The 12968-nt window shown below is 43.0% G+C and overlaps 1 protein-coding gene across 2 annotated transcripts in view; it reads right to left on the reverse strand.

Moving 5' to 3' along the window:
* CFAP95 (cilia and flagella associated protein 95) overlaps nucleotides 1-12968 on the reverse strand; it is a 100112-nt gene that overhangs the window by 64682 nt on the left and 22462 nt on the right. For both annotated transcript variants that reach the window (XM_063455053.1, XM_063455052.1), the window contains exon 2: nucleotides 9629-9740. In XM_063455053.1, coding sequence (XP_063311123.1) covers nucleotides 9629-9740 — 112 coding nt within the window. The remainder of the gene's footprint in view (nucleotides 1-9628; nucleotides 9741-12968) is intronic.

Raw genomic sequence — 12968 nt, forward strand, 5'->3', positions numbered from 1 at the left:
GTATTTAAATTCTACGTGTATACTAATGTAATCTTTTATGTAATTATATGTATTTATCTATATATATATATATTTGCGGTTATTTGTATTTTATATATAGATAGATATATATAGAATGTCATTGTAAGTGTATTCTGTTTCCAATATATATATATTAATAACAAAATACAGTTAGAATGAAATTACATATGAATATATAATTTATTTTAAATTTTGTTTCAATATTTTATTTATTTTATTTATTTATTATTGTAATTATACGTATATATATATAATATATATATGTAGATCTATTATATATATAATATATATACATATTATATTTATGTAACGTCATTCTAAGTGTATTTTAATACTAATATATATACTAATATTAAATTAAATACATTACGTATGACGTTACATATATATAATATGTATATATATTATATATACATATATATATATATATATATATATATATATATATATATATATATATAAATACTTTTAATTTAATTTTACACATGTTTAATACTTTTTTTTTATTCTTCCTACCAGCAGGGGGACTGTCTGATAGTTCATCTACGTGAGAGCTAACAAACTCATTTGATATTTAAATTGCAATTTAAAAAGCCACAGGTGTGGGAAATGAACCTGTAATTGCCAATTTAACCTGTAAATGTCACCTTGTGTGCCTGTAACAAGGCCATTTGGGCGATTTTTGTCATCTCATTTAAAAAGGAGCCAAACAACTACATGATAATAAATGGCTTCATATGATCACTATCCTTCAGTAAAATATTTTCTTTTTGCATGATCAGTCATATTTTCAAAATCAATGCCAAAATGTCACAGTTTCGGGGGGCGGAGCTTGACAGCCAAACCAAGCGGTCGCAAAACTCTGGAGCTCCGAGGCACAAACGAAGAAAACTGGAAAAATACCTTTACAAACTACCCCTAAATCGCGACAGAGACCCCCCAGCACCCCCTTAATGCTATGGGACGCAAAACGAAAAAGCCAAACCCGGAAAAAACCGTCCCGGGACTCACTGTAGGAGACATGTGGAGACAGGCCCGAGGAGCAAGTGAGCACAACATGGCGGCGCTCCACGGAGGCTGCTCTGACTTCTCCGACGACCTCTCGGGAGAAGATTACTTACCAGCTCCCAGGGCAGGACAGCCCCAACCGACCACCGCCAACACAGACTCCGCACCAGTGACAGTGACGGTCCTCAAACAAATACTTGCGGACCACCACGACAATATACACAAGGACATCACTGCACTGAGAGGTGATCTCAAAGGGGTGACAACCCGTTTAAACAAAATGGAGGGCAGTATGGAATCCAACACCCGAGATATAGGGGAACTCAAACGCACCGTGCAAGAGCTGCAGCTCCAGCAACGCTCGCACGAACACCGCATGGCCGAGCACGAAGACGCCAGACGGCGGGACAACCTGAAAGTCAGGGGACTCCCGGAGGTGATCCCCGAAGGTGAACTACCGAAGGTCGTTCAACGCCTACTCGCACTGATCCTACCGCCAGCGCAAGCAGACCGGATACACCCCGACTACCTTTTTAGGGTCGCCAAATCACCAAAAGCACCTACTGGGGCCACCCGGGATACCATAATTGCATTCCGAAACAGAATGGACAAAACCGCAGTACTAGATGCCCTGCAAGGCAGGACGCCCCTGCAATTCGAAAACGGGGCGCTGAGCTTTTATGCCGACCTCTCTAGCAGCACCCTGGCCTGGAGACGTTCCCTTCAACCACTGACCTCACTCCTCCGCCAACAAGGCCTTAGATACCGCTGGAGACCGTCTCACACCCTCACCATCCAACAGGGATCAGTCTCCCATCAGATCCGGGACATATGCGATGCAACACCGCTTCTACACTCACTGGGCCTACCTATGGACTCCCTCAAGCAAACGGACCAGAAAAGCCCGACATCCCCACAGCACAGTTGGGACCCGACTAGTACTGTCCCATTCGTACCACAAGGACGCACACCCGACCCATACGTCGCTGTTACAACTTGAACTGTACCGGGGGCCAGATTGCCGACCTAGCGGTGCACGGCTGCAAGTTCACTGGACTTAAAACTGGACCCCCCACTGTAGTTACCAATAATTGGTCGGGTAAACGTGAGTGACCCACAGTTAATATAAATGTTGCTGGCATCTAATGAGAAGGCCCCCCTAGACTACCACGCTGGGGTCACGGGACTCACATTGCTTTTAATCCCAGTTACCAGTTCTTTTACCTATTTGATCGCACTCACCTCCGTTATTGTTCTCATTTTAACTTGCACTGCTTAAGCTGGTACCATTACCCCCACTCCCTCAGGGGACCCCCTATCATGTCTCACTGTCAGAAGTGAAGGGAGACCCGGAGGAAGAGACATGTAAGGATTTGTATGCTTTCTAACCCAGCCACCCCCCAGACCATAAAGCAGGTCTGAATGTATGTCCACAGTATTTTTACATGCAAAATACAACTGCACGACCGCCTATTACCACAACAAGTTTTTTCTTGTTCTTTATTTTTCTTCTTATTTTTATGTTTCATTTTTATTTTTAACTCAGTATGCGTACCACAAACAAATTGTTTTTTGTTGCACAACCTATTTCTACTTGGTTACTAAATTGGCTGATGACCACCCTAGAAAAGCATCTCCAATGTCCAGACAGGGCACCGGCTGACCTACACAAACAGAGACTCACAGAGACTTGAAGGCTAAACCGAGACATTGGTTGCCAGTGCCAAATTATCCTGAGCAAGGTCACAGTGCCTTACCCCACCCAGGACTTACAGCTATGTAAAAGCATGACAGTAGCCAGTTAATGTTGAGTCAGGTCAATTTGCATGCACTATTGTTTACTGGTGTTGCCACATAGTCCTGTGTTTTTCTGTCTTTGTTTTATTTAACCTTTATTTTTCGCAACCTGTTCTAGTGCACTATCTCCCCCTGCAATAAATACCGGATACAGGTCGCAGGGACAGATCACATGGCCCATAGCCAACGATACTTTCTCTTCTGCTCATATAAAAGCTGACCCTAACGTGGTTAACCTAAACCCATTAAGCACGGGTAGAGCTCACTTGTTTTAACATTGCTCCAGCCTGTGAAGCAATTGTGTAGTCTAGTGTATAGTCGACGCATTACCAGTCCTAATGTGATGCAGCTACCTTCTACCTACTACTAACCAACGACTGCTGATGGCCTAATCCTACAGTTATTCACCAGTATTGTTCATACCTAACCATAATGCTTTAGTTTAACTTCACAAGAGATATTGTATGTTACATAGATCTAGCCTAACATTACCAAATAGAGTGAATGCGGGCTAATTATGAAACTGTGCTAGCAACACCTTACTCCAGATTACTACGCATGACTAACCACTTTTATTAGTATTACGCTAAACTTGGTATTAACCGTCTGTACTGCTTAATTAATATAAAATAAGGCTTTCATTCGTAGGAGATGTTTCATTTTGTCATTATGCTCCCAAATTGTAATACATAACGTACATCCCCTCTCTTTTATTCTGTACCCCCCTTAACGCATGCCTTAATAAAAGAAAGATTGACAAAAAAAAAAAAATGTCACAGTTTCTGCCAGAGTATGCAAACATTTGAGCACAACTGCATATTTATTTATGAAACATAGTTAAAGAAATGTTGCTATTTTCAAGTTCTGTATGTCATTTTAACTGTGAATGTCATAATATTGACAATATAGTTAGCTTTTACTGCAATAAAAATACACTTATATGGATGCTGTGGTGTTCCCCGAGTACAACGATGCCCACCCATGCACAGGTTTTATGGTGTTTTGGAAAGTTACAGGATCATATAAGAGCTTGCTCATTTATGCTTTCACACATTGCAATTTGCCAGATTGGTTTGCTCGACCTGTCTTGCCTTTGATACTGTATGGCAGCCCAGAGCATCAGGGAATACCATATGCACAAGTAGACAACCCAGGGTATTCAAATGTGGTATGTCCAGTCTTTTTTAGTAGCCAGTTAGTCACAAACCCTGACCAAAGGTAATGTTTATATTTGTTTTTTTGCATTTTTCACATATAATTGCACTTTCACTGAGGATAGAATCATCATTTTACTGGGCTAAAATACTCATTTGTTTTCAGTAAAGTCTCACGACTATAGAAGTGTCCCCCATGTACAGGTATCATGGGGTTTTGTAAAGTTACAGGGTCAAATAGAGGGCTTGCCCATAGCAATCTTCATAACTGGAAATTCTGGGCCTATGTCACCTTTGAGAGAGTATTGCAGACTGATTAATAACATTTCCAACATTATGGAACATCAATTTTAAAAGTAGGCAACCCAGAGTTTTCCAAATGGTGTATTTTGAGATATTTGGTCTAGCCACTTTATCACAAATGCAGGCCCCATTTAGTCATTATACTTTTATTTGTGCTTTTCACATACATGAACTCAATTTTCAGAGGACATTTATTTCCTCTATTCTGTTGCTGTTATCCAATTTAATAATACACATTTTATAAAACATTAGCCAGAACACATCAGCCATGTTAGGACTAGAGTCTTTGACCTTTATGTATCAACAAATTCTATAATTAGTGCAATAATAAATAAAATCTGGGGGCTGGGCCTGACAGCAAAGATGGACATGTTAAGAGTTCCTGCAACAACGGACAAACGTGTGAGGCTACTGACTGACATAGTGGCATTAACGGCAAATGGTGATCGGAACCACACGCAGAAAAGCATTCTGAACACTCCGATACGCCACAGAAAATCTCAAACCGACCACGAGGCCTAACTCAGAGCAGAGCCTGAGGACTGGGGGAGACGGCCGATCCCCCATCACGGGACTCGCTGCTAAGCAGAAGCCCACCGCAGCCATGCTACCCCCCCCCCCCCCCAAGGACCGGAGGGGATCATCACGGTCCTCGCTGGGGAGGGTTACCCCCACGCCCATACCGGCACAAGCGGCGAAATCAGAAACCACACAAAGCTTACAAGACTCAGCCAAGATGGCGGCGCGGCCTAAGCACCCACGCATCGCACCACCCAAGCACACAAGAGACTTCACAGACCTGCTGCGCACTCATCTCTGGGCAAAGCTCAAAGCCCGGAGACAATCTTACCAGCTGGCGATGAGAGAGATGGCGGCGTGGATCCGCCCGACCACCCGGCGCACCCTGCTATGGTGTCACCCTCACAACTCCAGAGCGATCTCCACACAAAAAGTAGGGGCCGAATCTCCATCAAGCGGGAAATGGTGCCGGGTCCCTCAAACGCTGAAACTTAAGATCCCGTGCCACTGAAGAAGACCCAGCCAATCCCTCACTCAGCGGTCCCGGAAGCCAGCAATCAGCACAGCACAAACCCCCACATTGAGTGCCACAAAGCCCAACGCGATGCAGATAGAGATGCAGATGCACAGCCGAAGGCAGCAACCCTCGAAGCACTGGTACGCAGGGGAGACAGACACCCGTACACCTGCAGCCTCCCACTACAGGGCATAGGCTGAACAGCCTACGGGCAGGGCCGGCGCTACCTGTAAGGAGCGCCGGCCCCCCTCATGCTGCAGCCGCCCGAGCGCTCTGCAGAGAGCCTCAGGCGGCTGCAGCTTTGCCCGGGCTTTGCCCGGGCTGGTGCGTCCATGAGGGCACACCGCCCGGGCGCAGCCAGAGGAGAGGGGCTGACAGGAGGGAAGCGCTCAGCGCTCCCTCCTGTCACTCCCTCACTGTAGCGTGGCCGAGCGCTGTATGGTCTGCGGGTACAGGGAGCATCTGTCTCCTGTACCCGGCCGGATAACAGGAAGTGAACACTAAGTGTTCACTTCCTTTTAGTCCGGCCGGGTACAGGAAACAAAAGCTCCCTGTACCCGCGGACCATACAGGGCTCGGCCACGCTACAATAGAGGTAGGTGGGGGGGGCGGGGGAGAAAGAAACAGGGAAAAAGGGGAAATTGAAAGGGGAGGGGGGAATTGAAAGGGGAGGGGGGGATACATTGAAAGGGAGGGGAATTGAAATGGGAGGGGGGGATAAATTGAAAGGGGGGAATTGTAAGGGGGGAATAAATTGACAGGGAGGGTGGGGGGATAAATTGAAAGGGAGGGAATTAAAGGGGGGGAATAAATTGACAGGGAGGGTGGGGGGATAAATTGAAAGGGAGGGGGGAATAAAATGAAAGGGAGGGGGGGAAGAAATTGACAGGGCGGGGAATTGATGGGGGAGGGAGGGGGAATGAGAGTGGGGAGGGGAGAAGAGAGTGACAAGGGAGGGGGGAGAAGAGAGGGACAAGAGAGGGGGGAGAAGAGAGGGACAAGGGAGGGGGGAGAAGAGAGGGACAAGGGAGGGGGGAGAAGAGAGGGACAAGGGGGGAGAAGATAGTGACAAAGGAGGGGGGGAGAAGAGAGGGACAAGGGAGGGGGGAGAGATTGACACCCATCACACACACACACACACACACACACAATGCAACCCTTACACACAGAAAACACACAATGCATTACACACACAGACACACACACACACACAAGCAATGCAACCCTTACACACAATGCATTCCTTGCACACACAGAAACACACAATGCATTCCTTACACACACTCAATGCACCCCTTACAGACGCACACACTGCATCCCGTACATACACAGAAACATACCTTGCAGCCCTTACACATACAAACACAGATTCACACAATGCATTCCTTACACACATATCAGGACATCCCCTACACACTCCACCCCCTGTGAACAAACTCATTGGTGGAACATAAAGGTGGACCCTGAGCTGTGTAAAGGGCCCCCAAAAAATTGAGCTGCTTCCCGTTCTCCCAGAACATTGATTTTTGTGACCACAGTTACAAACAGCCTCCAGAGAGCCTGTTCTACACCAGACCAGTGGAGCCAGACTGCAGTTAGAGCCCATCATCATCCTCATCTGGTTGTAAGTCGACAATCTAGTATATTATTCATGGCACTAATCTCTAATTTACCTCACATTAAAGAAACACTATAGTCCCCAGAACCACTTCAGCTTAATGTAGTGGTTCTGGTGTCTATAGCCCTGCAGGCCTTTTAATGTAAACACGGCGGCACTGCAGCACTGGCGTTAGTTAACATGGCAGATCATATGGGTGGGGCATTGTGATGTCACATGGGGGGGGGTGGCAAAGTTTTCTTTTGCCATAGGGCGGCAAAAATCCTTGCACCGGACAGGACTGCTCGCAACATGCAAAGAGCACAGGCGGTAGCCACAATGAAAGGAGCCCCACGAACACCAAGAGGCAAGATCAGGGAGGTTTGTTTCGCTGGACCCGTTCAAATAACTGGACTTGGGATTAGCAGCGGGACAATTGTGGTAAGAGTGGGCATTTGAGTGACCCACAAATGCGGGACTCTGTCTAATATTGCCTTTATTCCACGACCCACCCGATGACACAGTCTGAAAAGCTTACTCACCACTGTGGATCCGACCAGGACCCTGCTACATAATCTTCACCCAGCCTGATTACCACGGGCATAGGCTTAGGACAGTTTTTAACCGGTCCGAGACTGTACCCAGACTAATCACTTATAATCTGTTATTCAGCTTACTGTTATTGCCTTGATAATTACGTAGTTTCAGTTTTATTTTTATTCTAACCACACGAGTATTCTGATGTTCAAGCTTAATTTTATAAACAGTGCAGGGAATCAGATATATAATGCACGCTACTAGTTGACACTCCCTGTTACCAAACGCATAACTTTCTACTTGTCGTAAACCACCACTTGGATACACACCAGCCTGAGCTGACCTCACACACCCAGGGACACCCTGTCTCTGATTATTCAAGGTCCACATACACCTACACTCAGAGCACCCGTTGCAGTTACATATTGTTTGTATTTAATCATATAATTTTGCTTAACTTAATTTTTAAGCTTGTACTCAACGCTGCAGTTAGCGCACCAGTTCAATGTATTGTTTGACTTTAATCTTATGATCTGATCTAAAATGTCAGCTATCACAGCACTCTCAAGATTGTAACCCGAGTTAAATTACACTGCCATAGCGTAACAGCCTTGCTTTCCATAATAATATTTAAAAAAATAAAACGTTATCTCAAAGCCACATATGTGACCTTCTGTGTTATTGCTATACTTATTAATGCTGTTGTGGCAACATAAGATGTTCTGTTATTCCATGCACGCAGAAAATAAAGAATTTAAAAAATAAATAAATAAAATCTACACAGGTGAAAAGCTAACCAAATGTATGCCTATACATTTGGAAATGACATAATCCATACATTAGAGGTATCTGCAATATAAAATGAATACAATATACTGAAGTGTTTGAATTTCATTCACTTCTACTAAACGTAGTTTTAAAATAAGCAAATGTGTAAGAATATCAAGAGTAGAAAACTCATTGGTTCTATTTTAACTGGCATGAAGTATTAGTACACCATCTAGTGTTCACATTGATTAGTGCAAAATACTAGATAAAGAAATATTATGCAAATGAGATTAGGCATTAAAAAGGTTAGAGTTTTGAAATTAAATACATATTGAGTAACCCTATGAGTTATATACCCATATACTTTACCATGAACATATAGAGCAAATCAACATCTATCATGACGGCTTCTCTTGCATTTCTATACATTTTCTGAACTACAAAATGAAATTAATGTCTCATAAATATGAATTCTCTTAACGCTTTTAAAAAATGGACATATTAATATTACTGACATTTATAATGATGACAGCCCAAGATTTTGTTGTGCTGTACAGATGGGGAAAATGCAGTAAAATAAACATATACAAACCCAAAAGGTAAAAAGGACCTTGCCAGTGAACTAACATCTAGCAATTAAAGTGCTTTAAAGCACCTTAACAACCATGACCTTTAGTGTTGTTATGAAACGCTGCACATACAGGAGTTTAACTTCACCACTGACAAGGTCACTGAGTCTTTATTATCCAGCGCGGAAATAGAGTTGCTCCGTGTTTTGATAAGACAAGTATAATGAGGTAAACATTTTGTATCCAGTGTGCTACATCTTTTTGATACGTTGTTTTGTAGAACATGGAATATTTTGACCAAGTTTAAATAAAGCAGGAATATTTTTTATCCTGGCCGGCCTCTCCAATATTGCTGGCGGAATGCAAAATGGATCTTCGTCCTGCGCTGCCAGAAATATATATATATATATATTTATTTTTTTTCCCTTCACCAGCAACTTTTTAATGTTACATTGACCTTCAGCCTTTCTAGAGAGATATACATGCATCTAGCTAAACTGGCTTATTAGATTTGTCAGAAAGAGACCCAATTTCAGCCTATTACATCCCTGAAGTCAACGTGTGAATGGCAAAATGGCTGGACACATCTGCTGTATTGAATATACCTTTCCCCGCATACCATCTAGATCAGGCTTCCCCAAACTCCAGCCCTCCAGATGTTGCTGAACTACAACTCCCATGATTCTCAGGCTATTTCATTCATAGAATCATAGGAGTTGTAGTTCAACAACATCTGGAGGGCAGGAGTTTGGAGTAGTCTGGTCTAGATATTGGGTACACGTCAACATTTCATGTTACCCAGAAAAGAGATTAAGATAGATTTTAAAGTGTCACTCACTCCATTTTCCATATCTCCAAGCCTTCTGTATGTAGAATGAGACAATATTTTCTTTCCCACTGGAATTGCATCTAAATCATAATCTTTAGGTTCAGCCTCACGACTTTGATGCCTGTCAGAAAAACATCTATTGTCATCACTTCAAATTTACAGCATTGCAATACATAGCATTTAGCAAGTTTTTACATAATTATACAAGATCAAGCAACATTTACAAATGGCACCTTTATACTTGCTCAATATCCAGGCCTACATTATAACTTGCAAACTAGTAAACAAATTCAAGACTGCACTTTAAAAATGAGATAATATGCCTTTTTTCAGAAATCCCCGCTGACCAGGACTAGATTTCCCATTAGGCAGAGTAGGCCCCTGTCCTGTAGTGGGTGCCTATTTTCAGAACTCATAATGTGCCGTTTTGAAGCTTCGAGGAATAAATGTATTCCTAAAGCTATATATTTTTTGTTTTTTTTGTCAATCTTTGTTTTATTAAGGCATGTGCAATGGGGTACATAACGAAGAGAGGGAAATGCAAAAGTGACATACAAGTTAGGGTTTATACATCGTTTGTTACATTTCCTGGATAGCAATGCCCAATTTTTATTTTTATGTCTATTAACGAAAACATCTTGTTCAGTAAAGTTAATATTGATGTCGAGGAACGTCGCTTCAGTATCTATATAGTGCACAATTGGTTAACTTTGCAAGCAGGCAATAGTAGAGCATCGTAATTGCTGTGCTTTGCTAGAGTATAGAGATTCAAGAGCGAGCATAGACAGGCATATCAAGAGAAAAATAACATCAGGCTATACATGCTGTCTAAAACGATTTAGCTTGAGATCATATTACTGGTTGGGGTAAGTCGCTTTAACCAAGCAGCTATGTGCATCCTACCTTTATATAGTTACATTCAGGCTGAGCAGTACTGCTATATTTTTAATATATCTGAAGTATATGTGGATTTGGAAGATCTGCTTATTTTTCAGCCCTCAGTGCACTGGTCTCCATCCTGCTGGCACACCTCCATGGCTGAGATTATCAATCTTTATAATCTTTGCCAATCCAATGTTTTCCTATCAAGCACCACATGTCCTGCAAGCCTAAATTTAAACCCCCAAAACCTAAAGTCCCTTACGTAAGCACTTGAAGCCTACACCTTACAAAACCCTTTGCTTTAAGACTAAATACCCCATGTACCCCAATAATAAATTTAACCCACCTCCAACCCTCAACTCACTAATTCTAAATATCCCTTATGCCACAACTATAACCCCTTTCAAGCTTTTAATCATCTTAACACTAAACAACCTACTGTCACGGTTCCGCAGGATTGTCGGCGTAGTCGCACAGAAACACATCGGTCATGCCGACAGAAATAATAAATACGTACCTTGCTCGCGGCAGACTCCTACCTGACCTCCTTCCATCCAGGTCCCCAGCGTGTGCGCCATTCCTAGAGACACCGTCCGCAGCAGTTCCGGCTTTAATGGGGATATAGCCTGAGCCCACATTAAAGATGGCGCTTACGTGCTTGCGACGTCACGTCATAGACATGCACGCACGTTTTGGGGTCAGAGGCCACATACAGCCAATTACAGCTTTAGGAGGGTTACTTTAACCCAAATTGCCTTTCGATCAGTGTCCGGTCGTGGATTACCTTTGCTGGTTATCCGAGAGTGTGTTCCTGCTCCATTTTGACTTCCCTGATTTCTGGTATCCTTGACTTTTGGCTTTCCCTCATCGTTGTGTCTCATTCTGTATCCCTGATCTCGGCAAGTATTTTGACTATTCTTAGGTACGTTAAGTCCAGCCATTTTAAGGTCCGGTTAGATGTTTTCCTTAGTCCTAGGTGTGATACTATTTCTGCGTGCTGGATCAACTGGTAATCCTGACACCTACATAATCTAACTCTGATGTTAACTTCTCTCAAACATTAAACCTCCTTTACCCTAACTAATTCTAACATTAGCTACAGAAAATTCTCATAGACTTTAACAGTGGCTTTCTTAGACAAATCATTTGGAATGTTTTTCCAACAATATTGAATCATTTGAAAAAACGTATTAAATCAAGGCTACAAAAAGGTCCATAGACTACAGTGGTAACTTCTGTTTATAAATCATTTGGAAAGAAACAGTGCTAAGTCATTTGGAAAGCTTATTAAATCAAGACCATAATGTGTTGCCAGCAGATAGATAAATATATATATATTTGTGTTCGGGGCATTCTCATATGATATAGAATAAGATGGTTGTAGCGATGTAGCTTTAGGAATAATCGGTTGAGGTGTGCCGAAACCGACGTATGCTGTAGGCCGGTAAAAAGTGGGCTTACATAGAGCAAATATGAACAATGGGAGTGGAGGGTGGGGCTATTTGTCTGACCCCCAAAGGTAAGTAGGGAAAGGGGGAGTCCCTTTTGTAGGTCTATAGCCCCTCCCACAACTTCAGGCCATGCCTTCCAATTTGTGTTCGGGGCATTCTCATATGTTATAGAATAAGATGGTTGTAGCGATGTAGCTTTAGGAATAATCAGTTGAGGTGTGCCGAAACCGACGTATGCTGTAGGCCGGTAAAAAGTGGGCAAAAAGAGAAATATTAATGCAAAACATTATACAGGATCATAGTGCGTTTGTTAACCATCAGTTAGACATTTTAATGAAAGCTTCCTAATTCCTGAATCGGCTGTGGTATGTAAGTCGCATAAGCCTAGGTCTCTAAGTAAGGTATGGATGGGGTAGGAGGATAGGAACCTTTGTTGTTTGGGAAGGAGAAATACGTATAGTGTTGAATGTCCGTGAGATAAAGTTTAACCGTGTTGTGCGAGAATTTTTAACTTAAGGTGGCAAAAAGAAGTGAATGCCATAAATGGTGAAACCTCAAACCAGCTATCTAAGTCATGGTCCGACATGAAACGTATTGTATAAGTGGAAACCCTGTAGCAAGCGTGTTGACTGCTGGTTGACAAGGCCAGTTTAGTCAGAGCCCGGCTATGTTGGCGAGGTTCATGTAATCCATGACCTTGACCATAAATGACCCCCTGCCATGGCGGCTGGCACAGCAGTTTACCATTACGTGTGGTTAGGTCTGCCGTGGCTTGGTTGTCTAGGGACAGCCCCTGATCAACCTGGCAGTGATTGTAGTTCCATGCGGTTGCGAGTACCAAGCAGGAGTTGGTAATTGGTGTTGTTGCGACTGTTCCTATTTCTCACGTGGTAACTTGTTGGCAAGGATGCTAAGTCAAGTTGTATGCCCAGGAATGTAACAATAGTGTCTGGGTCTTCTGTGACCTTAGGGAATACTGGGACCCCCAAGTGTTCAGACATACTAATGGCTTCCTT

The sequence above is a fragment of the Pelobates fuscus genome, chromosome 5, assembly GCF_036172605.1.
Source record: "Pelobates fuscus isolate aPelFus1 chromosome 5, aPelFus1.pri, whole genome shotgun sequence".
Lineage (NCBI taxonomy): Eukaryota > Metazoa > Chordata > Amphibia > Anura > Pelobatidae > Pelobates > Pelobates fuscus.